Here is a 27,305-nt window from a genome sequence, read left to right on the forward strand (position 1 = left end):
ACGAAACAGTTGTAACAGTTTTGGACAGGGTAAAGTGCAAGTTGATCTATGCGTTGTGGCCATCCGGCTCAGCAGGACCGGTTCATAGCAGCTATGGCCCTGGGGATGAAGCTCTTCCTGAGTCTGGAGGTGCGGGCATAGAAGGCCTTGTATCGTCTGCCCGATGGAAGGAGTTCGAACAGACTGTTGCAGGGGTGTGAAGAGTCTTTGTGGATGCTGGTGGCTTTTCTGAGGCATCGTGTGTTGTAGATGCACTCTAAGTCTGGTAGCTGTGTTCCGATGGCCCTCTGAGCTCTATGGACTACCCGCTGTAGAGCTTTCCTTTCTGCCTCCGTGCAGCTGAGGTACCACACAGGGATGCCATGCGTTAGGATGCTCTCGATGGTGCAGCGGTAGAAGGTCTTCAGCAGCTGTTGGGGTAGACCAGACTTTTTCAGTGTTCTTAAGTAGAACAGTCGTTGCTGTGCCTTCTTGACCAGCGCAGCAGTGTTATTGGACCATGTTAGGTCCTCTGAAATGTGAGTGCCCAGAAACTTGAAGCTGGACACTCTCTCCACACTGTCCCCGTTGATAGAGATCGGGGCATATTCCCCGTTATGTGACCTACGGAAGTTGATGATCAGCTCCTTGGTCTTGGTGGTATTTAAGGACAGGTTGTTATCAGAGCACCAGTCCGCCAGATTCTGCACCTCCGCTCTATAGTTTGTTTCATCCCCGTTGGTGATCAGCCCGATCACCGTTGTGTCATCTGCAAACTTGACAATGGTGTTGGTGTGGAATGCAGGAACACAGTCGTGTGTGAAGAGGGAGTAGAGCATGGGGCTCAGAACACAGTCGTGTGTGAAGAGGGAGTAGAGCATGGGGCTCAGAACACAGTCGTGTGTGAAGAGGGAGTAGAGCATGGGGCTCAGAACACAGTCGTGTGTGAAGAGGGAGTAGAGCATGGGGCTCAGAACACAGCCGTGTGTGAAGAGGGAGTAGAGCATGGGGCTCAGAACACAGCCCTGTGGTGTGCCGGTATCTTCAGCGTTCTCACAGCTCCCCGCTACAAATGCTGGTAAAGTGTGGAGGGAGGAAGGGAAACGCTGGGCTGAGTCTCTGTGCACCAGTTGTTCACTAGTACGGGTGTCTGCAGTTAGGGCAGGACAATGGGGCTCATCGTCACCTGTACCGAGGTACAGTGAATGCGTGCGATCCAGTCAGTGGAAAGACAACACATGATTACAATCGAACCGTCCACAGTGTCCAGATACATGATAAGGGAATAACGTTCAGCACTAGGTAAAGCCAGCGTTGACAGGGAGAGATAGATCAGCCATGAATGAATACAGACTAGACTCGATGGGCCGAATGGCCTATTTCTGCTCGTATCACTTCTGAACCTATGAAAGATAGACCAGCCATGATAGAATGGCGGAGTGAACTCCTAAGGGCAAAAGTGATAAGAGTTGAATCAGGCCATTCGGCCCATCATGTCTACTCTGCCACTCAATCATGGTTGATCTACCGCTCCCTCCGAACGCCTTTCTCCTCCCTTCTCCCCGTAACCCCTGACCAGATGGGCCGAATGGCCTGTGTGCTCCTGTAACTGATGGGCTGATGACCGTTTGTGCTTTCCCCAGGTGAGCCCGGCGTCGGGGCCGTGGGAAGGAGGTACACAGGTGACCATCCGTGGGGTGAACCTGGGCCTGGACTTCCTGGACATTGCCAACAGCGTCCGTGTGGCCGGAGTCCAGTGCATCCCGCTCCTGGGCGGCTACATCATCGCTGAACAGTAAGTCTCAGCCACAGGTAACCATACCTTTCTCACTGAACTCTGCCATGCCAACACCTCCCCACCATCAATCCCAGTCATGGACCATTGGCCAGCATCAGTCCCCAGCCATGGACCATCAGTCCCCAGTCATGGACCATTGGCCAGCATCAGTCCCCAGTCATGGACCAGCAGTCCCCAGCCATGGACCATCAGTCCCCAGTCACGGACCATCAGTCCCCAGTCACGGACCATCAGTCCCCAGCCATGGACCATCAGTCCCCAGTTTTGCACCATCAGTCCCCAGTCATGGACCATCAGTCCCCAGCCATGGACCATCAGTACCCAGCCATGGACCATCAGTCCCCAGTCATGGACCATCAGTCCCCAGCCATGGACCATCAGTCCCCAGCCATGGACCATCAGTACCCAGTCATGGACCATCAGTCCCCAGCCATGGACCACTGGCCAGCATCAGTCCCCAGCCACGGAACATCAGTCCCCAGTCATGGACCATCAGTCTCCAGCCATGGACCATCAGTCCCCAGCCATGGACCATCAGTACCCAGTCATGGACCATCAGTCCCCAGTCATGGACCATTGGTCACAGAGACAGAGCAGAGGTAGAGTTCGGGGAGAGGGCCAGTGAACGCCTGGAACGGCGATTGTTCGACATACCCTACAAAGAGACAGTCTGAAGAAGGGTCTCGACCCGAAACATCACCCATTCCTTCTCTCTAGAGAAGCTGCCTGTCCCGCTGAGTTACTCCAGCACTCTGTGTCCATGTTCTCCACAGATGCTGCCTGTCCCACTGAGTTACTCCAGCACTCTGTGTCCATGTTCTCCACAGATGCTGCCTGTCCCACTGAGTTACTCCAGCACTCTGTGTCCATGTTCTCCACAGATGCTGCCTGTCCCACTGAGTTACTCCAGCTTTTAGTGTCTGTCTTCGGTTTAAACCAGCATCTGCAGTTCCTTCCTGCACATTCCTGGAGTTTGATTTGGATGTTCTATTTTAATTTCCTGTCCAAATCCCGGCAGCTTTACTGCTGTGCCTGTGGGTTAGTGACACCTCATTGAACCAACACTGTTGCTGTGGAGGTGTGCTACACCCTGTGGGTTAGTGACACCTCATTGAACCAACACTGTTGCTGTGGAGGTGTGCTACACCCTGTGGGTTAGTGACACCTCATTGAACCAATGCTGTTGCTGTGGAGGTGTGCTACACCCTGAGTGGACACTTACTGGGGAAAGTCTTCAGGCAGGGATTGAAGCAAATGATTTGCTGATCAGAGAGGGTTGTGCTTGTATTTGCACCTCCATCTCTCACAATCCCCGGCACTCTGTGTGGCTCAGTGTAACGCTAGACACGCTCAGCGTTTAGCCCAATGCTACTCATTATTCCCCAGCTATCTACTGAACATCCTAAACTGCAGGCACCATCAGTCCCGAGTTATCGTAACTTATCACAGAGTAGGAATAGGAATCCGAGGGTGGTGGGTGTATGGAACGAGCTGCCAGAGGAGGTAGTTGAGGCTGGGACTATCACAACATTTAAGAAACAGTTAGACAGGTACATGGATAGAATAGGTTTGGAGGGATATGGACCAAACGCAGGCAGGTGGGACTAGTGTAGGTGGGACATGTTGGTCGGTGTGGGCAGGTGGGACTAGTGTAGGTGGGACATGTTGGTCGGTGTGGGCAGGTGGGACCAGTGTAGGTGGGACATGTTGGTCGGTGTGGGCAGGTGGGACCAGTGTAGCTGGGACATGTTGGCCGGTGTGGGCAGGTGGGACCAGTGTAGCTGGGACATGTTGGCCGGTGTAGACAAGTTGGGCCGAAGGGCCTGTTTCCACACTGTGTCATTCTATGACTCTATAAGTAAATTATAACCGTAATTTGCTAATGGGATATTAATTGGATGTAAAACCTCTCACACACGCTCCTCACTGTTGAGGTGGATGATATTCACAAACTCTTGGTCTCCAGGTCTGTAGCTCTCTGAAAGTAGCCGCACGACAGGGTGGTAAAGAAACTGTAAGATCTGTTTGCATCCATCGGTGGGGGATTGAGTACAGGAGTCAGGACGTCCAGATGCAGCTCAATAAGACGTTGGTCAGGCTGTGTGTGGAGTATTGCATGCAGTTCTGGTCGCCCCCATTACAGGAAGGATGCGGAGGTTTAGGAGAGGATGCGGAGGTTTAGGAGAGGATGCGGAGGTCTAGGAGAGGGTGTGGAGGTGGTTTACAGAACGCTGACTAGATTGGACAGTATTAGCTATGAGCAGAGTTTGGACAAACTGGAGCGTTGGAGATCGAGGGGAGACCTGATAGAAATGTATAAAATGATGAGAGGCACAGATAAGGTAGACAGTCAGAACCTTTAAGATGAAAGTGTTAAATATAGAGGGCATAACTTTAAGGTGAGAGGGGCAGAGTTTAAATGAGATGTGCGGGGAAAATGTGTTAGACACAGAGCTGGGTGCCTGGAACACATTGCCATGGTTGGTGGAGGTGACGTTTATGGGCTTTAGGATGGGCATGTGGACACGTGCATGCGATGCAGGGCTATGTGGACACGTGCATGCGATGTAGGGCAATGGATCACATGCAGGCAGCCGGCCTTGTTTCATTGGCATCACCCATGGCACCGTCATGATGGGCCGAAGGGCCTGAGCTGTTTTAATGTTGAGTCATAGAGAGATACAGCGTGGAAACAGGCCCTTCGGCCCAACTTGCCCACACCGACCAACATGCCCCATCTGCACTAGTCCCACCTGCCCACACCGACCAACATGCCCCATCTCCACTAGTCCCACCTGCCCAGACCGACCAACATGTCCCATCTATATTAGTCCCACCTGCCTGCGTTCGGCCCATATCCCTCCAAACCTGTCCTATCCATGTAAAGAAGAATGTCATTGTTCTGAAGAAGGGTCTCGACCCCAAATGTCACCCATTCCTTCTCTCCCGAGATGCTGCCTGACCCGCTGAGTTACTCCAGCACTCTGTGAAACGTCACCTATCCATGTTCTCCACAGATGCTGCCTGACCCGCTGAGTTACTCCAGCACTCTGTGTCTATCTTCATGATCAACCAGCATCTGCAGTTCCTTCCTCCACAAGATGCGCTGATAGTCAATGAAGATGGTTATCATGTTCACGGGGGGCTTTGACCATCTGGGCAAGTGGGCTGAAGATGGCTAACGGAGTTTAATGCCGATCAGTGCGAGGTGCTGCCTTTTGGACATTAGGGCAGGACCTTGACAGTGAATGGTCAGGTTCTAGGGAGTGTTGAAGTCCAGAGGGGTCTCGGAGTGCAGGTACATAGTTCCCTTAACCAGAGGCGCTGGCAGGTAGGGTGGTGAAGAAGGCATTTGGCATGTTGGCTTACATCAGTCAGGGTACTGAGTGTAGAAGTTGGGACGCTATGCTGTAGTTGTACTAGACGTTGTTGAGGCTGCATGTGATGTGTTGTTCAGTTTTGGCAACCCTGCTATCAGAAGGATGTTATTAAGCTGGAAAAATGCAGAGGAGATTTACGAGGATTGACGTGTCCAGCTCTCACGGGCCTGAGCTACATGGTGCTTGGACAGGCTAGGACTCTATGAGATGCAGGAGGCTGAGGGATGATCTTCCACAGCAAAATCACCAGGGCAACACACAGAGTCTTTTAACCAGAGTCGCGGAATCATTAACAGCGGTCACAGGTTTAATTAGGGGAGAAAGAATTAATAGCAACATGAGGTACAGTTTTTCACACAGAGGGTGGTGGATGTACGGAACGAGCTGCCAGAGGAGGTAGTTGAGGCAGGGACTATAACAACATTTAAAGGACATTTGGACGGGTACGTGGATAGGACAGGTTTGGAGGGATCCCAAGCAACTGGCCTTAGCGTAGATAAACATCTGGGTCAATAGACAATAGACAATAGGTGCAGGAGGGGGCCATTCGGCCCTTCGAGCCAGCACTGCCATTCAATGTGATCATGGCTGATCATTCTCAATCAGTACCCCGTTCCTGCCTTCTCCCTGTACCCCCTGATTCCACTATCCTTAATACAGGAATACAGAGCTTTATTTGTCATTCGGTACTGAGGTACATTGCAGTCACACACAAAACAAAGAACACAAGATACACGACCCCAACACAAACATCCATCACAGTGACTCCAAACACCCCCTCACTGTGATGGAGGCAACAAAACTTCCACTCTCTTCCCCACGCCCACGGACAGACAGCTCGTCCCCGACCGACCCGCACAGTCCCCGCAAGGGGATGGAAGTCCCCGCGGCCGAGCCGCACCGGGTGCTGAAACGTCTCGTGACCGAGCTCTATCCAGCTCTCTCTTGAATGCATTCAGAGAATTGGCCTCCACTGCCTTCTGAGGCAGAGAATTCCACAGATTCACAACTCTCTGACTGAAAAAGTTTTTCCTCATCTCAGTTCTAAATGGCCTACCCCTTATTCTGAAAATGTGGCCCCTTGTTCTGGACTCCCCAGCAGGGAAGAGGTGGGCCAAAGGGCCTGTTTCTGTGCTGTGTGTCTCGATGACTCTTGTCTTCATGAGTCGATGACTCTGACTGTACGATCGATGATTGCAATGGGAAACACAATGAGGCTGATTTTGTTGGGGAACTCCATCAAGAATGCTAATTTGTGCATTGGGAAGAGATTAATGTTCGTGTTGAGAGTCGTTTCCTGTTGTGAATACATTTCTGACACGAAATGAATTTCAATAAACTAACCAAATGAGCACTCTGTATTGATGAAGACCCGTGTTAACCCTTGGCATGCAGAAGAGAAATCAATATCAACACTTCCAGCCAGCAATGTCGTGTGATGTTCCATGGGTCATTACCTTAACTTACAACCTGACTTTATCTGCTAAATTCAGGGGCAAATGTTTCCATGTATGGGTTAGGTTCCAGTCAAAGTCTATAATTAATGTTTCCGTCGATTCCAAGAGTTTTGCCTTTTACATTTTGTCAGGTTAAATCAGAAGGCCGAGGTTTTAAAACCGATTAGTGACTCTTGTAAGCGACAGAGAACGTTCCTGTCTAATGTTGAAGGCTCTCTTGGTTCCTGCGCTTTTATTCGCAGCCTATTTTATTTTAATTGCTGCCCTGTGTGGTGGCGGATGCCTTGAGTCAGGTTTTCCACTGTCAGCACCTTTATTTCCGCAGGGCTGTCTTCCCCCTGTATTTTCCAGTCTGACACGAGTTATCTGACTTGCAGGAATGATGGCATTGTTTAAAGCCGGCCGGCAGCGCCCAGACTAAACAGTGACTGCGTGTTCACACATCAGCGTTTGTGCAAGTGCTGGACACTTGCCAAGCCTTTGTGTGAGATGCTGCAGGAGGAGATGAACCATATGGGTCTGTTAGCGCAGACAAGCCAATACCATCTCCAGAAACTCCGACACACACACAGAGTGGACACCACTCTGACCCAGACAGCCGGCCAGCGGCTAAGGTGGCCAGAGCCACGACTGCCCGCTACTTGTACAGCTGTTATTCCAATCAAAAATCATTTAAATCAATTATTTACAAAAATGATATGTGCACCACAGAACAATACAAACAACCTCACCACCATTATACAAAGTAAAGCAAATATTCTGCAAGGTAAAGCCAAAAAAGTCCAGTCAAGAATAGTCCGAGGGTCACCAACGAGGTAGATAGTAGATGGTTCTACAGTAGATAGACACAGAGTGCTGGAGTAACCCAGCGGGTCAGGCAGCATCTCTGGAGAGAAGGAATGGATGATGTTTCACAGAGTGCTGGAGTAACTCAGCGGGACAGGCAGCATCTCTGGAGAGAAGGAATGGGTGACGTTTCAGGTCGAGACCCTTCTTCAGACTCAGTTCTACTGTGATTGGAGTGGACAAGGGAATGCTGTGGTTGTGGGCAGAAACAAACACAGACGTACAGAGACACGGGTTGCAGCAAGGCCCCACGTTGTGTAGAGGTGGCTGGAGATTTGTTCCGTGATGTTATCTCAACCCTCTGCAGCAGGGAGGAGGTGCATGGAGTGTTCAAAGCTGAGCAAACGTCACTTGATTACAATGTTAATGAGGCTTGTGCTCAAGGCAGTTGCTAGTTCAGTGCGTAATCCTGTGGAAAGCTGTTTCAGGGAGTTTGACAAAAGAGCAATGCCGCACTGTATCAGAAGTGGCCAAACGTTCTAACATATTCTCATCAGCAGCCAGACCGCCAAAGAGAACATTTACAACTGCTAAACTCTATTTCATTGGGTTCCAAACCTCCACTCTACCACTGCCAACATGTAACTGCAGGCTGGTAACTCTGCAGATGACACAGACGCTGGAGTGTTGGGCAGTGAGGAATGTGGGCAAGGCCGAGCGAGGCCAGGAGATAGATGTTGACACCATGTGTCTAAACCCTCCACCTTGCCACTGTTGGAGACCCAGCCCACCACAGTGGGGTGGTCAGCAAGTTGTCAATGGAGAGAGAGAGAGCATCATTTGGCCATTCGGCCCATCGAGTCTACTCCCTCATTCATTCATGGCTGATCTATCTCTCCCTCCTAACCCCATTCTCCTGCCTTCTCCCCATAACCTCTGACACCCGCACTGATCAAGAATCTATCTCTGCCTTAAATATATCCACTGACTTGTACCCCAATACCCAAGAATATCCAATTTTTAGTTTAGAGATACAGCACGGAAACAGGCCCTTCGGCCCACCGAGTCTGCTCATGAATACTATCCTACACACACCAGGGACAATTTCCAATAATACCAAGCAAATTTACCTACAAACCTGCACATCTTTGGAGTGTGGAAGGAAGCAGAAGATCTCGGAGAAACCCACGCAGGTGACGGGGAGAACGTACAAACCCCGTACAGATAGCGCCCGTAGTCAGGATGGAACCCGGGTCTCCGGCGCTGTAAGCGCTGTAAGGCAGCAACTCTACCGCTGCGCCACCGTGCCGCCCTGTCTAAAGTGCTTATGAAAGATTGGTTTGAGAAGAGGAGATGTATTTTAATGTCACAATTCCTTTATCTGGTGTAATGTTGTTGCTTTGCATGAAGTGATGGGATATTACTAAGGGTGACAGATGTAGTTGTTGTAGTAATTTACTTAACCCGCACCCACCATCTCCCAGAGTAATGCATGCTATCATGTATCCACGTTAACACCCCCCCTCCAATTGAAATTCACTCCGTGCCCATTGCTCGAGGGGGCAATTTGTCGCAGGTTCAGGCTGTGACAGCAGCTTAATCTGTCCCTCTCTCTGCCAAGGAGCATTCATTTATTTCAGTAGAAAATGTCAGTGTGTAAAATTAGAAACCAGCCCTTGCAGCAGATGCACATGCCAGCGCTGGAAGGTGACATATGTTCAGCTTCTGTGTTCTTAACGTGTTTTTAATGTGTTCGTGACAGGATCGTGTGTGAGATGGGAGAAGCGAGATTGGTCAAGGAGTCTGGTCCTGTTCATCTGTGCGTTGGCGAGTGTAAGCCCGACTTCATGACCGAGTCATCACAGCTGTACACCTTCGTGGTGAGTGAGCCCAACGACCCTGACCCCCCGCCCATCAAACAACAACATGGATAGGTGCTACTTCACAGAGTGCTGGAGTAACTCAGTGGGTCAGGCAGCATCTGTGGAGAACATGGATAGGTGACGTTTCAGGTCGGGACCCTTGCTCGGAGGGGGGGGGGGGGGGGGAGGCTGGGAGGAAGGTGGGGGCAGGACGAGGACAAAGCCCGGTGAGTTTGCGTAGACTCATCTCTCCTGCGGAATGGTGAAAGAATCTTTCCTGATTTATCCCGGAAGGAATTCCCAGAAATGCTAAAAGCCACAATTCTGGTCCATTGTCAACTAACCCGATCAAGCTGGCTGCCCGGGGTTTATCTTCTTTATTTAAGTAGAGCTTTATTTGGACTCTTTTGACATTGGTTCATGTATATTCACTTCTCATCGCTGACAGTGAGGGGAAACAGACAGCTCCCTACCTGCCCGGCCCCTTTGACAATAAACAATAGGTGCAGGAGGAGGCCATTCAGCCCTTCGAGCCTGTACGCACCACCATGCAATGTGATAGACAATAGACAATAGACAATAGGTGCAGGAGGAGGCCATTCAGCCCTTCGAGCCAGCACCACCATGCAATGTGATAGACAATAGACAATAGACAATAGGTGCAGGAGGAGGCCATTCAGCCCTTCGAGCCAGCACCACCATGCAATGTGATCATGGCTGATCATTCTCAATCAGTACCCCGTTCTGAATCTCAGTACGTTCAGCCCCCCTATGTCCCCCACACTCATCTCCCCAGCCATCAGCCCAGCTGCTTCTCTGGTGCGAGCCAGAGTATTGAGTGTAGAAGTTGGGAGGTCATGTTGCAGTTGTACAAGACGTTGGTGAGGCCACATTTAGATTACCGTGTTCAGTTCTCTTGCCCAGAGTAGGGGAATTGAGGACCAGAGGACATAGGTTCAAGGTGAAGGGGAAAAGATTTAATATGAATCCGAGGGGTAACCTTTTTCACACCTTTTTCTGTACGGAGTTTGTACGTTCTCCCTGTGACCTGCGTGGGTTTTCTCTGGGTGCTCCGGTTTCCTCCCACACTTCGAAGACTTGCAGGTTTGTAGGTTAATTCGTTTCAGTAAATGGGAAAATAGTCCCCAGTGTGCAGGATAGTGCTAGTGTGTGCGGGGATCGCTGGTGGGCGTGGACCCGGTGGGCCGTGGACCCGGTGGGCCGTGGACCCGGTGGGCCGTGGACCCGGTGGGCCGTGGACCCGGTGGGCCGTGGACCCGGTGGGCCGTGGACCCGGTGGGCCGTGGACCCGGTGGGCCGTGGACCCGGTGGGCCATGGACCCGGTGGGCCGAGGAGCCTGTGTCCATGCTGTATCTCTACTGAATAACCCGTTCACTACCAGTAGGGGACAACTAACTGAAGCCAGTTCATCTGTGAGGCTGCACATCTTGGGAGTGGGAGGAAACCGGAGCACCCGGAGAAAACCCACGCAGGTCACGGGGAGAACGTACAAACTCCGCACAGACAGCGCCCGTAGTCAGGGTCGAACGCGGGTCCCTGGCGCTGTGAGGCAGCAGCTCTACCCGCTGCACCACGGATGGGACTCAATCTGTTGACTGTGCCAGCAAGCTCCAGTTCATGTTCACTTTGCCCCACGCTGCAGAGTGGTGTAGACTCCCCTGCAACTTGTCCCTAGCGCGGTTCACAGACTCGCCGGCCGCCTGCCACATCTGCAGGCTGGAAGTGTCTGTGTACCACGTGTACATGGAGTGTGTGAGTCTGTGTACCACGTGTACATGGAGTGTGTGAGGTTGCAGCCCCTGGTCCAATATCTAAAGGGGCCGCTCCTTGCCTTCTGGCTGCACTTCCCACCCACCACCCTCATCTGTGGACCCCCTGTGCCTGGGGGAGAGGGTGGGGGGCCGAGGATGTCCTGGTTGGGTTGGGTTGTTCCTGGGCCTGGCCAAGCTGGCCGTCCGTGAGTCACGGCGCCAGGAGGAAGAGGGCTCTGCCTGAGCCGCCTGCCTGCCCCTTTTCTGGGGTGACGCCCGTCCGTGCCCGGGTGGGGTTGGAGAGAGACCGCGCGCTGTCCACGGGCACCCTGGGGGTCTCTGGGACCGCTGGGCCTCGCGGGGGATTGGATGTATCCTGGATGGGGATTGTAATATAATTGTATGATAGTTTCAATTGGTATATTTGTTTGTATAATATTCTGGTGGTGGGGTCTGCTTTGGTTTTATTGTATTGTATATATTATTTTAATATTTGAATAAATATTTTTGATTTTTTGGTGTAGACTGGGCCAGCCGTCGTGGTTTAGCTACCTGTGTTGCAGAGTGGTGTAGACTGGGCCAGCCGTCGTGGTTTAGCTGCCCGTGTTACAGAGTGGTGTAGACTGGGCCAGGCATCACGGTTTATCTACCTGTGTTGCAGAGCGGTGTAGACTGGGCCAGGCGTCACGGTTTATCTACCTGTGTTGCAGAGCGGTGTAGACTGGGCCAGGCGTCACGGTTTATCTACCTGTGTTGCAGAGCGGTGTAGACTGGGCCAGGCGTCACGGTTATCTACCTACGCTGCAGAGTGGTGTAGACTGGGCGAAGCATCGCGGTTTAGCCGCCCGTGTTGCAGAGTGGTGTAGACTGGGCCAGCCGTCGTGGTTTAGCTGCCCGTGTTACAGAGTGGTGTAGACTGGGCCAGCCGTCGTGGTTTAGCTGCCCGTGTTACAGAGTGGTGTAGACTGGGCCAGCCGTCGTGGTTTAGCTGCCCGTGTTACAGAGTGGTGTAGACTGGGCCAGCCGTCGTGGTTTAGCTGCCCGTGTTACAGAGTGGTGTAGACTGGGCCAGCCGTCGTGGTTTAGCTGCCCGTGTTACAGAGTGGTGTAGACTGGGCCAGGCGTCACGGTTATCTACCTACGTTGCAGAGCGGTGTAGACTGGGCCAGCCGTCGCGGTTATCTACCTACGTTGCAAAGCGGTGTAGACTGGGCCAGCCGTCGTGGTTTAGCCGCCCGGCCCCAGTTGCACATCAGAGGCTGTTTGCTTTGTTAGTTACACATTCAGCAAGGGGAACAGGATCTTAAATCCACTGCTTAGTTCTCCTCTCAGCTGCCATGGGTGTTTATGGAAATTGTTTGTTGCCATTTATTATCCAGAGCGATGGTGCTTTCAGGGCAGGTAGTCAGGAAGTAGTAACACATCCTGAACCGTGGGGAGAACAGCACACGGTATCACTACAAGCTGATGTGCCTGGCAGCCAATGGTGGGGATGAAAAGAGGGCCAATGATTGAAGCCATTCTTTTCAACCCATCAAAGCGATGCAGATTCCACTTAGTGCCTGTGCGATGAGAAGGGAAGCACAGTTCATAAATCTCAGCCAGAGAACTTTGATTATGTTATCAAGCATCCTATTCATCCTGACACGACACTCATAGAATCAGTCGGGCCAAACTGGAGAGGTGATTGTGTGTTTAATCAGCCACTGCCTGTGTTCTCTGTGTAACCGTGTCGCTCTCTCTCTCTCTCTCTCTCTCTCTCACCTCCCCCATGCAGAATCCGTCTCTCCGTGGCCTTGCCCCCCACCGCGGCCCCGAGTCAGGGGGGACCATGGTGACTATCACCGGACAACATCTCAGTGCCGGCAGCCACGCCAACGTCATGTTCGGCAACCAGACCTGCCGGTTCCACAGGTGAGAACACACGGGGTCAGGCCCAGGGAGGGAGGGAGGGTCTCACATTAATGCTGTTACTGGGAGGGTCTGGCCCAGGGAGGGAGGGAGGGTCTCACACTAATGCTGTTACTGGGAGGGTCTGGGCTAGGGAGGGAGGGAGGGTCTCACATTAATGCTGTTACTGGGAGGGTCTGGCCTAGGGAGGGAGGGTCTCACATTAATGCTGTCACTGGGTAGTCTGGCCCAGGGAGGGAGGGAGGGTCTCACATTAATGCTGTTACTGGGAGGGTCTGGCCTAGGGAGGGAGGGAGGGTCTCACACTAATGCTGTTACTGGGAGGGTCTGGCCTAGGGATGGAGGACCTCATTCCACGCTGTTACTGGGGAGTCTGGCCCAGACCCAGGGAGCGAGGGTCTCACATTAACACTGTCACTGGGAGACTCTGGTCCAGGGGAGACCATAACCGTGAGCTGAAACATCTCCCTGCGCTCTCACTGGGGAGGGTCTGGCCCCGGGAGGGAGGGAGGGCTTCACATTAACACTGTCACTGGGAGACTCTGGCCCAGGGGAGACCATCTCGTGACCGTGACTCTCTCTCTGCGCTGAGCTAATGGGCGTCTGGTCCACAGGAGATGGAACCTCTCACTTTAGTTCATTGTCTCGTGTACCGAGCGAGGTGCAGTGTAAAGCTTGTGTTGCGTGCTATCCCAGTCAATGGGAAGGCTACACATGATTATAGTCGAGCCGTCCACATTGTACAGATACAGGATGATGGGGATATGTAGGGAGGATCTGCAGATCTGGTTTAAACCTGAAGGAGGGTCACGGGACAGGCAGCAACTCTGGAGAGAAGGACTGGGTGAATGTTACGGCTGGAGACCCACACTGTAACACAGTCAGCAGACTGCCTGTGTCAGTCAGCAGACTGCCTGTGTTAGTCCACTCGTAACATCATCCATCAGTCACAGCAAGACAAGTTAATGCAATCTTCAACAATGTGAATCAACCTAAGGCTTTATTAATTGAGGTTGCCAGATTGATGGTGCAGATTTATTCCAGCTGACTGATGACAACACTACTGGCTGAGAGAGTGGGGCTGACTGACCTCTGTGTGGGGACTGGAGGCAACCTGCACCAGAGGACAGGAGGCACTGGCTGGCAGGTGGGGGGGCACGCAGGAGGATGGGGTGGGAGTGAGATAAATGCGGCAAAGGTGCATCAGTGCAGGACTGGAGGTCAGCCAGTGTGGGCAGGAGACGGGCAGAGAGGAGACAGCAGTAAGCGATGTGAACCTAGGGTGTGTGGGGGAGCAGAGAGACGCGGGGTGGGGGGAGGGGCTGTGTGGGGGAGGGGGCGTGTGGGGGGAGGGGTGGGGGGGAGGGGGTGTGTGGGGGAGGGGGTGTGGGGGGGAGGGGTGTGTGGGGTGGGGGGGTGTGGGGGGAGGGGGTGTGTGGGGGGAGGGGTGTGTGGGGTGGGGGGGAGGGGGTGTGGGGGGGAGGGGTGTGTGGGGGAGGGGGTGTGGGGGAGGGGGTGTGTGGGGAGGGGGTGTGTGGGGGGAGGGGTGGGGGGAGGGGTGGGGGGTGGGGGGGGAGGGGGGGTGGGGGGGAGGGGGTGTGGGGGAGGGGGTGTGGGGGGAGGGGGTGTGTGGGGAGGGGGTGTGGGGGGAGGGGTGTGTGGGGGGAGGGGGTGTGTGGGGAGGGGGTGTGGGGAGGGAGTGTGTGGGGGAGGGGGTGTGGGGGGGAGGGGGTGGGGGGGACGGGGTGTGTGGGGGGGGACGGGGGGGTGTGTGGGGGAGGGGGTGTGTGGGGGGGGAGGGGGTGTGTGGGGGAGGGGGGGTGTGGGGGGAGGGGGTGTGGGGGGGCGGGGTGTGGGGAGGGGGTGTAGGGGGAGGGGGTGTGTGGGGGAGGGGTGGGGGGGGGAGGGGTGGGGGGGGGTGGGGTGTGTGGGGGGGAGGGGTGTGTGGGGGGAGGGGGTGTGGTGGGGGGAGGGGGTGTGTGGGGGAGGGGTCGGGGTGTGTGGGGTGGGTGGGGGTGGGGGGGTGGGTGGGGGTGGGGGGGGGAGGGGGGGTGGAGAAGTGGATACGATTGATCATAGCCAGGAGTGCAGTCATCAGGTCATAAGTGATAGGAGCAGAAATAGGCCATTAGGCCCATCAGTCCATTCAATCACGGCTGATCTATCTCTCCCTCCTAACCCCATTCTCCTGCCTTCTCCCCATAACCTCTGACACCCGCACTAATCAAGAATCTATTTATCTCTGCCTTAAAAATACCCACTGACTTGTGGCCTCCACAGCCGTCTGTGGAAAAGAATTCTAGCCTTTAATTCTGAGGCTGTGCCCTCTGGTCCTAGACTCTCCCACTAGTGGAAACATCCTCTCCACATCCACTCTATCCAGGCCTTTTTTGTATTCGGTACGTTTCACTGAGGTCCCTCCCTCATCCTTCTAAACCCCAGTGAGAGCAGGCCCCATGAGTACAGGCCCCATCGAGAGCAGGCCCCATGAGTACAGGCCCCATCGAGAGCAGGCCCCATGAGTACAGGCCCCATGAGTACAGGCCCCATGAGTACAGGCCCCATCGAGAGCAGGCCCCATGAGTACAGGCCCCATGAGTACAGGCCCCATGAGTACAGGCCCCAGCGAGAGCAGGCCCCATGAGTACAGGCCCCATGAGTACAGGCCCCAGCGAGAGCAGGCCCCATGAGTACAGGCCCCATGAGTACAGGCCCCAGCGAGAGCAGGCCCCATGAGTACAGGCCCCATGAGTACAGGCCCCATGAGTGCAGGCCCCATGAGTGCAGGCCCCATGAGTACAGGCCCCATGAGTGCAGGCCCAGTACAGGCCCCATGAGTACAGGCCCCATGAGTACAGGCCCCATGAGTACAGGCCCCATGAGTGCAGGCCCCATGAGTGCAGGCCCCATGAGTACAGGCCCCATGAGTGAAGGCCCAGCCAGTACAGGCCCCATGAGTACAGGCCCCGTGAGTACAGGCCCCATGAGTACAGGCCCCATGAGTACAGGCTCCATGAGTGAAGGCCCAGCCAGTACAGGCCCCATGAGTACAGGCCCCATGAGTACAGGCCCCATGAGTGCAGGCCCCATGAGTGCAGGCCCCATGAGTACAGGCCCCATGAGTACAGGCCCCATGAGTACAGGCCCCATGAGTACAGGCCCCATGAGTACAGGCCCAGCCAGTACAGGCCCCATGAGTACAGGCCCCATGAGTACAGGCCCAGCCAGTACAGGCCCAGCCAGTACAGGCCCCATGAGTACAGGCCCCATGAGTACAGGCCCAGCCAGTACAGGCCCCATGAGTACAGGCCCCATGAGTACAGGCCCAGCCAGTACAGGCCCAGCCAGTACAGGCCCCATGAGTGCAGGCCCAGCCAGTACAGGCCCCATGAGTACAGGCCCCATGAGTACAGGCCCAGCCAGTACAGGCCCAGCCAGTACAGGCCCAGCCAGTACAGGCCCCATGAGTACAGGCCCCATGAGTACAGGCCCAGCCAGTACAGGCCCAGCCAGTACAGGCCCAGCCAGTACAGGCCCCATGAGTGCAGGCCCAGCCAGTTCAGGCCCAGCATTGCAAGGATGTTGACTTTGGACTATGTCCAATCTCCTGCTTGTGCTGTAATTTTCCCAGAAGAATTTTACATTTGTCTGCTCATGACAATGTTTGCATTAACCCTGCATGCTGACGTATAAGTGAGTTAACAGTTGTCCACGGTGAAATGGTAAAACCAGAGCATCCACTGTGGGCTAGACTTGGCTCTCAGTGAACCCCGCACTGTGGCCCAGTGAACCCCGCACTGTGGTCCAGTGAACCCCGCACTGTGGTCCAGTGAACCCCGCACTGTGGCCCAGTGAACCCCGCACTGTGGCCCAGTGAACCCCGCACTGTGGTCCAGTGAACCCCGCACTGTGGTCCAGTGAACCCCGCACTGTGGCCCAGTGAACCCCGCACTGTGGCCCAGTGAACCCCGCACTGTGGCCCAGTGAACCCCGCACTGTGGCCCAGTGAACCCCGCACTGTGGTCCAGTGAACCCCGCACTGTGGAACCAAGGGGGTGAAGCAACGCTGGCACTTGGTGGGATTTACACCCGTCATTCAACAGGGAGTTCATTTAGGTTTAGTTTAGAGATACAGCGCGGAAACAGGCCCTTCGGCCCACCGAGTCCGTGCTGACCAGCGATCCCCGCACACTAACACTATCCCACACACACTAGGGACAACGTTACATTTACACCAAGCCAATGAACCTACAAACCCGCACGTCTTTGGAGTGCGGGAGGAAAACGGAGCGCCCGGAGAAAACCCACGCAGGTCACGGGGAGAACGTACAAACTCCGTACAGACAGCGCCCGTAGTCAGGATGGAACCTGGGTCTCTGGCGCTGTAAGGCAGCAGCTCTACCCGCTGCACCACCGTGCTGGACTGCGTTTATTATTGCCACGTTTAGCGAGGGAGGTTCAATTTCTTTACCAAGTGCCGAGACTGTTGAGGAGACAAGCACACATCCCCTTTATTGACCAGGAGGATTTATGAAGGCAAGGTTTGGACTGGGTTCAGCACAACGCAGTGTGTTTGTCAATAAACTCTCAATGCAGAAAGGATGCGTATTCCATTAGAAATAACGCAGTTTGATTTCTGGCTGGCTGCCACAGGCTGCAAGGCTTTAATGAGATCTAACTAATTACTGCCTGCTATTTCTAGACCCTTCAAATGAACAAAGTTGAACAGAATAGAATTACATGAAACCAGTTGTGACAGGCTAATAATAATAGGGCCCATTACAGTGGTCTGGGAGAAGCTGAGACAAGTGACAGGACTGTGCTACACACCCAACCAGGCCCCTAATCCCACACCACTACTAGTGGGCGGCCTGGATACAGTAGATGTGGAGAGGATGGTTCCACTGGGGGGGGAGTCTAGGACCAGAGGGCACAGCCTCAGAATTAAAGGACGTATCTTTAGGAAGGAGATGAGGAGGAATTTCTTCAGTCAGGGGGTGGTGAATCTGTGGAATTTATTGCCACAGACGGCTGTGGAGGCCACAAGTCTGTGGATATTTTAAACTCAGAGATAGACAGATTCTTGATTAGTGCGGGTGTCAGAGGTTATGGGGAGAAGGCAGGAGAATGGGGTTAGGAGGGAGAGATAGATCAGCCATTATTTGGGTTGCCAACTGTCCCGTATTAGCCGGGACATCCCCTATATTGGGCTAAATTGGTTTGTCCCGTATGGGACCGTCCTTGTCCTGTATTAGGCCCGGGGGGCGCTGGAGACCCTAACACTGTAGGTCCGGACACTGTAGGCCCGGACAGTGTAGGCCCGGATACTGTAGGCCCGGACACTGTAGGCCTGGATACTGTAGGCCCGGACACTGTAGGCCCGGACAATGTAGGTCCGAACACTGTAGGCCCGGATACTGTAGGCCCGGACACTGTAGGTCCGGACACTGTAGGCCTGGACACTGTAGGCCCGGACACTGTAGGCCCGGACACTGTAGGCCCGGACACTGTAGGCCCGGACACTGTACGTCCGGACACTGTAGGTCCGGACACTGTAGGCCCGGACAGTGTAGGTCCGGACACTGTAGGCCCGGAAACTGTAGGCCCAGACACTGTAGGCCCGGAGGCCCGGACACTGTAGGCCCGGACACTGTAGGCCCGGACACTGTAGGCCCGGACAGTGTAGGTACGAACACTGTAGGCCCGGACACTGTAGGCCTGGACAGTGTAGGTACGAACACTGTAGGCCCGGACACTGTAGGCCTGGACTCTGTAGGCCTGGACACTGTAGGCCCGGACAGTGTAGGTACGAACACTGTAGGCCCGGACACTGTAGGCCTGGACAGTGTAGGTACGAACACTGTAGGCCCGGACACTGTAGGCCTGGACAGTGTAGGTACGAACACTGTAGGCCCGGACACTGTAGGCCTGGACAGTGTTGGTACGAACACTGTAGGCCCGGATACTGTAGGCCCGGACACTGTAGGCCTGGACTCTGTAGGCCTGGGCAGTGTAGGTACGAACACTGTAGGCCCGGACACTGTAGGCCTGGACAGTGTAGGTACGAACACTGTAGGCCCGGACACTGTAGGCCTGGACAGTGTTGGTACGAACACTGTAGGCCCGGATACTGTAGGCCCGGACACTGTAGGCCTGGACTCTGTAGGCCTGGACTCTGTAGGCCTGGACACTGTAGGCCCGGGCAGTGTAGGTCCGAACACTGTAGGCCCGGACACTGTAGGCCCGGACACTGTAGGCCCGGACACTGTAGGTCTGGACACTGTAGGCCCGGACACTGTAGGCCCGGACACTGTAGGCCCGGACAGTGTAGGTACGAACACTGTAGGCCCGGACAGTGTAGGTACGAACACTGTAGGCCCGGACAGTGTAGGCCCGGACACTGTAGGCCCGGACAGTGTTGGTCCGAACACTGTACGCCCGGACACTGTAGGCCCGGACAGTGTTGGTCCGTACACTGTAGGCCCGGAGGCCCGGGCACCGCCTAACGGAGGTTGTGTATCATTGGTGGAGCGGGAGCATGTGGCCGCTGACTGGGTGAGGTCACGTGGGGCGGTGGCGTCACCTTGTCCCGCATTTGGGAGTGAGATAGTTGGCACCCCTAGCCATGATTGAATGGCGGAGTAGACATGATGGGCCGAATGGCCTAATTCTGTTTCTGTATAGTAAGCCAGAGTAGGCCATTCGGCCCTTCGAGCCAGCACCGCCACTCAATATGATCATGGCTGATCATCCACAATCAGTGCCCCGTTCCTGCTTTCTCCCCATACCCCTTGATTCCGTTAGCCCCAAGAGCTAAATCTAACTCTCTCTTGAAAACATCCAGTGAATTGGTCTCCACTGCCCTCTGTGGCAGAGAATCCCACAGATTCACAACTCTCTCTCTGGGTGTAAAGGTTTTTCCTACATTCCTTATACTTATTCCTCCCTGCCAGCAGTAATGTGACTTCCCCACTCTGACACTGATGTGGAAAGCACCACCATTGACAGACGGAGACTGTGCTAGACACAACATTCGCTGCGCATTCTGGATTGGGGATTGGGGATTGCTGAAGTTATCAATGCGTGTCGCCAGATTTAATCTCAGACCTGCTAGATTGGAGAACCAGCATAATCGTGCGATTAGAGTCTGCTGCTTAGTGTTGCCTTGATTTGTCACTGTAATGGTTTCAAATAATTTGTGAAATAAATCCTGATTTGGGTTGAAGGATTATCCTGGTCATTGCTAATCTTGTTAGGGTAAATCGCTCGTGGAAATGTAAGCTCATTACCAGAGTGAAAGCAGAACGATTGTCACAGTGACGTGAACAATGCCCAATGTTGTCGTACAAAGACGCAGTGATGAAGGGGATGGGAATGCTCTCTGACTGCTGAAAGGAAACGTGCAGCAAAAACTGCAGATGCTGGTCTGAACGCAGCTAGACACCAACAGCTGGAGTAACTCAACAGCTCAGACAGCATCATAGAGTCACAGAGTGACACAGTGTGGAAACAGGTCCTTCATAGAGTCACAGAGTGATACAGTGTGGAAACAGGCCCTTCATAGAGTCACAGAGTGACACAGTGGGGAAACAGGCCCTTCATAGAGTCACAGAGTGATACAGTGTGGAAACAGGCCCTTCATAGAGTCACAGAGGGACACAGTGGGGAAACAGGCCCTTCGGCCCAACTTGCCCACACCTGCCAACAATGTCCCATCTACACTAGTCCCACCTGCCTGCGCTTGGTCCATATCCCTCCAAACCTGTCCTATCCATGCACCTGTCTAACTGTTTCTTAAACGTTGGGATAGTCCCAGCCTCACTACCTCCTCCGGCAGCTCGTTCCATACACCCACCACCCTTTGTGTGAAAACGTTACCCATCAGATTCCTATTAAATCTTTTCCCCTTCACCGTAAACCTGTGTCCTCTGGCCCTCCATTCTCCTACTCTGGGCACGAGACTCTGTGCATCTACCCGATCTATTCCTCTCAAGATTTTATACGCCTCTATAAGATCTCCCCTCATACTCCTGCGCTCCTAGGAACAGAGTCCCAGCCTAATCAACCTTTCCCTATAGTTCACACCCTCTAGTCCAGGCAACATCCTTCTAAATCTTCTCTGTACCCTGTCCAGCTTGATAGCATCTTTTTCTATAACATGGTGCCCAGAAATCACCTATCCATGTTCTCCACAGATGCTGCCTGACCCACTGAGTTACTCCAGCTTTTTGTGTCTGTCTTTAGTAAAAGGAAATGATCTGCGAATAACTGTCTTAGAGATTAAATGCCTTCTCTCTCCTGGAACAGACTCCCACACTCCGCTCATTTTGCAATGAACATTGTCTCCTTTCAGCACTTTTGGGCCACTGGAAGCGATGCATGAAAGCCCTCTAATAATCCACATCTAAAACATCCTGCCGTTAATTGGCATCATTGATTTGCTGATCAAGGTGAATGTTGTGAATCAGGTTTGCTAGTGAGGAGGCAGGGACCATGCCCAGAGATGGTGGAGTGGGAGGTGGAGGCAGGATTAATCCTCTCACAGGCCACTGTGGCCAGAGATAAGATCTTGCAAGAAACAAAGAACTACAGATGCTGGTTTACACAAAAGGACACAGAGTGCTGGAGTAACTCAGCGGGTCAGGCAGCATCTGTGGAGAACATGGATAGGTGACGTTTCACAGAGTGCTGGAGTAACTCAGCTCAGCGTTGCTGAACTACTATCTACCTCTTTGGTGACCCTCGGACTATTGTTGATTGGACTTTGCTGGCTTAATATTGCACTAAACGTTGCCTTGTATCTGTACACTGTAACTGGCTGGACTGTAATCATGTGTAGCCTCTCCTCTGGCAGGATAACGCGCCACAAAGGGTTTCCAGTGACCCTCGGTCCACGTGACAATGTACTAAGCTGCCTGCCAGTGCTGCTTCTCACGCGTGCCTCTGCTGTGTTTCCCAGGCGCTCGGTGTCTGAGATCGTGTGCGTGTCCGTGCCGTCTCTGCACGGTCCGGGTGTGGTGCGTGTTACTGTCAGTGTGGACCGGGCACTGCTGGAGGAGAGCATGAGCTTCGAATTCATCGATGACCCCACCGTGTTGTGGATCGAACCTGAGTGGAGCATCGCCAGGTACGCCTACACCGCTCCACACGCAAGTACACCGCTCCACACGCGTGTACACCGCTCCACATGCGTGTACATCGCTCCACACGTGTGTACACCGCTCCACATGCGTGTACACTGCTCCACACGCATGTACACCACTCCACACACGTGTACACCGCACCACACGTGTGCACACAGCTCCACACGCGTGTACACGGCTCCACACATGTGTACACCGCCCCACACGGGTGTACACTGCTCCACACACGTGTACACAGTTCCACACGCGTGTACACCGCTCCACACGTGTGTACACCGCCCCACACGCGTGTACACTGCTCCACACGCATGTACACCGCTCCACACGTGTGTACACTCCTCCACATGTGGACACCCCCTCCACACGTGTACACCCCCTCCACACGTGTACACCCCATCCACATGTATGTACACCCCATCCACACATGTACACCCCATCCGCACGTGTACACCCCCTCCACTCGTGTACACCCCTCCACACGTGTACACCCCATCCACATGCGTGTATACCCCATCCACATGCGTGTATACCCCATCCACATGCGTGTATACTCCTCCACACATGTACACCCCTCCACGCGTGTACACCCCATCCACGCGTGTACACCCCATCCACGCGTGTGTACACCCCATCCACACATGTACACCCCATCCACACGTGTACACCCCTCAAGTGTGCTTTACCCCTCCACACGTGTACACCCCCTCCACACGTGTACACCCCATCCACACGTGTACACTCCTCCACACATGTACACCCCATCCACACGTACACCCCATCCACACATGTGTACACCCCCTCCACACGTGTACACCCCACCCACACGTGTACACCCCTCCACAAGTGTGCTTTACCCCTCCACACACGTGTTTTACACCTCCACACATGTACTTTACTCCTCCACACGTGTACACCCCTCCACATGCGAGTTTAGCCCCTCCACATGTGTGCGTTACCCCTCCACACATGTGTTAAACACCTGCCACATGGCTGCTAAATCCCACCACACGGCCTGAAGCGTGTGCCCTTGAGTTTTAGATCCCTCTGTGCTGGACACAGACTGAATGTTCTCTGGATCCGTGCTCTCACGATCCCGCACGCCTGAATCAGGCATCACGTCCACATTGGACGTTGGGCCAGGGTGACACATCGTGGAAACAGGCCCTTCGGCCCAACCTCTCCATGCCGACCAGCATGCCCCAGCTACACTTGTCCCACCTGCCCGCGTTTGGCCTATATCCCTCCAAACCTGTCCTATCCATGTACCTGCCCAAGTGTTTTTAAACGTTGTGATAATCCCAGCCTCAACTCCGTGTTCCGGCAGCTAGTTCCGTACACCCACCACCCTCTGTGTGGAAGGGCTGCCCCAGTGGATCCCATCACAGCTTTCACCTCCCACTGGAAACCCGTGTCCTCCGGTTCTCGATTCCCCTATCCTGGGCTGCACAACATTATGTTACAACATGTGGTCAATCATAAGGTCAGAAGTGATAGGAGCAGAATTAGGCCATTCGGCCCATCAGGTCCACTCCCCCACTCAATCACGGCTGATCTATCTCTCCCTCCTAACCCCATTCTCCTGCCTTCTCCCCATAACCTCTGACACCCGCACTGATCAAGAATCTATCTATCTCTGCCTTAATAATACCCACTGACTTGTGGCCTCCACAGCCGTCTGTGGCAACGAATCCCACAGATTCACCACCCTCTGAGTAGAGTGGCCACTGGCCTGTGTGGCCGTGGGGAGTTTCTGTGTGTGGGGACGTGCGTTGTGTTCCCACTGAGCGTGGGTTGTGGGTCAGGAAACCGTGCGGTTTGACTTCAGCAGATGGGTTGAGCATCAGTGTGTAGTCTGTCTCTCGGCACCAACAGTAATGCAGACTTTTTAATTAATTAGTTGAATTTAAAGTCCCCATCTGCTGCAGATGGATCTCAACAGTTAATCCAGCCTCCTGCATTCCAAGTAAAGCTACCAGAGCCTAGAGTACTAGACGTTTCAGCTTAGTGTATTACCCAGCTAAAGTGAAAAGCTTTTGTTGCGTGCTATCCGGTCAGTGGAAAGACAATGCGTGAAGAAGGGTCTCCACCCGAAACGTCACCCATTCCTTCTCTCCAGAGATGCTGCCTGACCCACAGAGTTACTCCAGCATTTTGTGTCTACCTTAACAGAAAGACAACACATGATTACAATCGAACCATTCACAGTGTACAGATACATGGTGAGGGAGTAACATTTAGTGTGAGGTAAAGCCAGCAAAGTCCGATCCGATAGTCCGAGGGTCCCTGGTGAGATGGGTGGTAGTCCGTCTGGACTGCACTCTGTGTGGTCGGATGGTTCAGTTACCTGATAACAGAGGTCTGTAACTGTGTGGTTGTGCACAGGCAGAACCCCAGCATGTCGTGTTCATTTATTTAATCGTAGCTCCTGTAACTTTCACAGTGTCTCCCAGATACATAAAAGGCAAGTAAGTCACTGCCTCAGTCTGAACAAGGGTCTCGACCTGACACCTTACCCAATTCCTCCTCTCCACAGAGGCTGCCTGACCCGCTGAGTTACTCCAGCACTCTGTGAAACGTCACCTATCCATGTTCTCCACAGATGCTGCCTGACCCGCTGAGTTACTCCAGCACTCTGTGAAACGTCACCTATCCATGTTCCGCTGTAATCCCACTATATCAGGGGTATTAGTGCAGTGTGCACTAGATGCCAAGGAGGGAGCTTTGCAGATTGTGGCACAGATGCTGTGGCACAGAGCTGGCGATGCCCAACACTGGCACCACATCCCACCGCTCACGATGCAGATTGATGCAAGCTCCTCTCTCAAACAAGAGCCACATTTAGCAGCAAAAGCCTGTTTAAGCAGCAGTGATTACGACCTGCAAAGTATCCAAACCAATGGAGCTAACATGCCACTTCACTCGTGTTCCTATAGCCTCTCGATCTGCAGAATGGATTCCTGGAGGTTGCTGAGATAGACAGAGTCACAGTGTGGAAACAGGACCTTCATAGAGTCACAGAGTGATACAGTGTGGAAACAGGCCCTTCAGCCCAACTTGCCCACACCGACCAACATGTCCCAGCTACACTAGTCCCACCTGCCTGCGTTTGGTCCACGTCCCACCAAACCTGTCCTATCCATGTATCTGTCTGTTTCGTAGACGTTGGGTAGTCCCTACCTCAACTACCCCCTTCAGCAGCTCGTCCCAAACACCTACGATCCTTTCCATGAAAACGGTCCCCCTCAGATTCCTATTAAATCTGTCCCCTTCACCTTGAACCCATGTCCTCTGGTCCTCGATTCCCCTACACTGGGCATGCGACTCTGTGAATCTACCCGATCTATTCCTCTCTATAAGATCACCCCTCATCCTCCTGCACTAGAGAGAGGTTGAGTAGGTCCCAGCCTATTCAACCTCTCCCTACAGCTCAGACCCTCGAGTCCTAGCAACACAGTGGCTCGGCGGTAGAGTTGCTGCCTGACAATGCCAGAGATCCGGGTTCGATCCTGTCCACGGAGTTTGTACGTTCTCCCCGTGACCTGCGTGGATTTTCTCCAACATCTTTGAATAGTAGAATAGTTCCTTTATTGTCATTGTAACATGAGCCATGTACAACGAAATTGTAAAATGTCAGCCAGTCAGTGCACCATTCAAACATTTCTAAAAGCTAACGATACATACAAGGTAAAATATTTTTAAAAAGATAAACAACTAAAATAAATATCATGAAAATAGCACGCATAAACACCCAACCCTACATCCTTCTGTCGATTTCACAGTCTCTTATTATGTATCGCCCCTGCGTTCCTTGGCGTTCCTTGGCGGCTACATTCCTCCCACACTCCAAAGACGTGCCGGTTTTTAGATTGATTGGCTTGGTTTAAGTGTAAATCGTCCCTAGTGTGTGTAGGATAGTGTTAGTGTTGGGGATCGCTGGTTAGCATGGACTCGGTGGGCCGAAGGGCCTGTTTCTGCGCTGTATCTCTAAACTGAAAACATCTTCGTAAATCCACTCTGCAGCTTGGCACCATTAGGATCTGGGATTAGTTTTTGGATGTGGGGGGGGGTTGAGTTTGTGACTCTGCCCTCATTACTGTTGTCTCAACCGATCTCCCCCACACTCCACCAGCACCACTTACCTCTACATCCAATTACCACTCAGATAGACACAGAGTGCTGGAGTAACTCAGCGGGTCAGGCAGCATCTGTGGAGAACATGGATAGGTGACGTTTCACAGAGTGCTGGAGTATCTCAGCGGGTCAGGCAGCATCTGTGGAGAGAAGAAATGGGTGACGTTCAGGGTCGAGACTCTTCTTCACACCCAAACCTTCTCTCCAGAGATGCTGCCTGACCCGCTGAGTTACTCTGGCATTTTGTGTCTATCTTTGGTTTAAAGCAGCATCTGCAATTCCTCCTGCACACGGTCATTCAGACAGAACATGTCTCTGTGTGAATAACAAACTGATTACCAAGGCAAGGTTCTGCTGCCATCAGCAAGTAGCATGCAGTAAAGGATTTCAGTAGATAGTCTTTTTGTAATATGTGTACCAAAGCTATTTAATAATTGATCATGGAGTTGTATCTAGACGAGAGGTAATCAGACCCAGAGACACACTCAGATCTCAGTGAAGACGTTATTAAAAAGAGAACGGCTCTCGCTAGTCACACCGCTCAGACAGTTAAACACGCTGCAGAAACTGGCCCTTCAGCCCACCCTGCCCATGCCAACCAGAATCCAAACGCAATGCTAGCATTTATTTCGAGAGGACTAGAATACAAAACAGGGGTTTAATGCTGAGGCTGTATAAGGCGCTGGTCAGGCCACGTTTGGAATATTGTGAGCAATTTTGGGCCCCATATCTGAGGAAGGATGTGCTGGGTCTGGAGAGGGTCCAGAGGAGGTTTACAAGAATGATCCCAGGAATGAGTGGGTTAACATATGACGAGCGTGTGTCGGCACTGGGCCTGTACTCACTGGAGTTTAGAAGGTTGAGGGGGGACCTCATTGTTCATAAACAGAATAATGAAAGGCCTGGACAGAGTGGATGTGGAGAGGATGTTTCCACTGGTGGGAGAGTCTAGGACCAGAGGGCACAGCTTCAGAATTAAAGGACGTTCCTTTAGGAAGGAGGTGAGGAGGAATTTCTTTAGTCAGAGGGTAGTGAATCTGGGATTTATTCCCACAGACGGCTGTGGAGGCCACAAGTCAGGGGGT

General features: G+C 53.3%; 1 protein-coding gene across 1 annotated transcript in view; it reads left to right on the plus strand.

Moving 5' to 3' along the window:
- LOC144605259 (plexin-A2-like) overlaps positions 1-27,305 on the plus strand; it is a 96,446-nt gene that overhangs the window by 21,124 nt on the left and 48,017 nt on the right. Inside the window, exons 5-8 of the mRNA XM_078420352.1 lie at positions 1,623-1,774; positions 9,163-9,280; positions 12,813-12,949; positions 21,906-22,099. Coding sequence (XP_078276478.1) covers positions 1,623-1,774; positions 9,163-9,280; positions 12,813-12,949; positions 21,906-22,099 — 601 coding nt within the window. The remainder of the gene's footprint in view (positions 1-1,622; positions 1,775-9,162; positions 9,281-12,812; positions 12,950-21,905; positions 22,100-27,305) is intronic.

This window comes from Rhinoraja longicauda, chromosome 24 (genome assembly GCF_053455715.1).
Source record: "Rhinoraja longicauda isolate Sanriku21f chromosome 24, sRhiLon1.1, whole genome shotgun sequence".
NCBI lineage: Eukaryota > Metazoa > Chordata > Chondrichthyes > Rajiformes > Arhynchobatidae > Rhinoraja > Rhinoraja longicauda.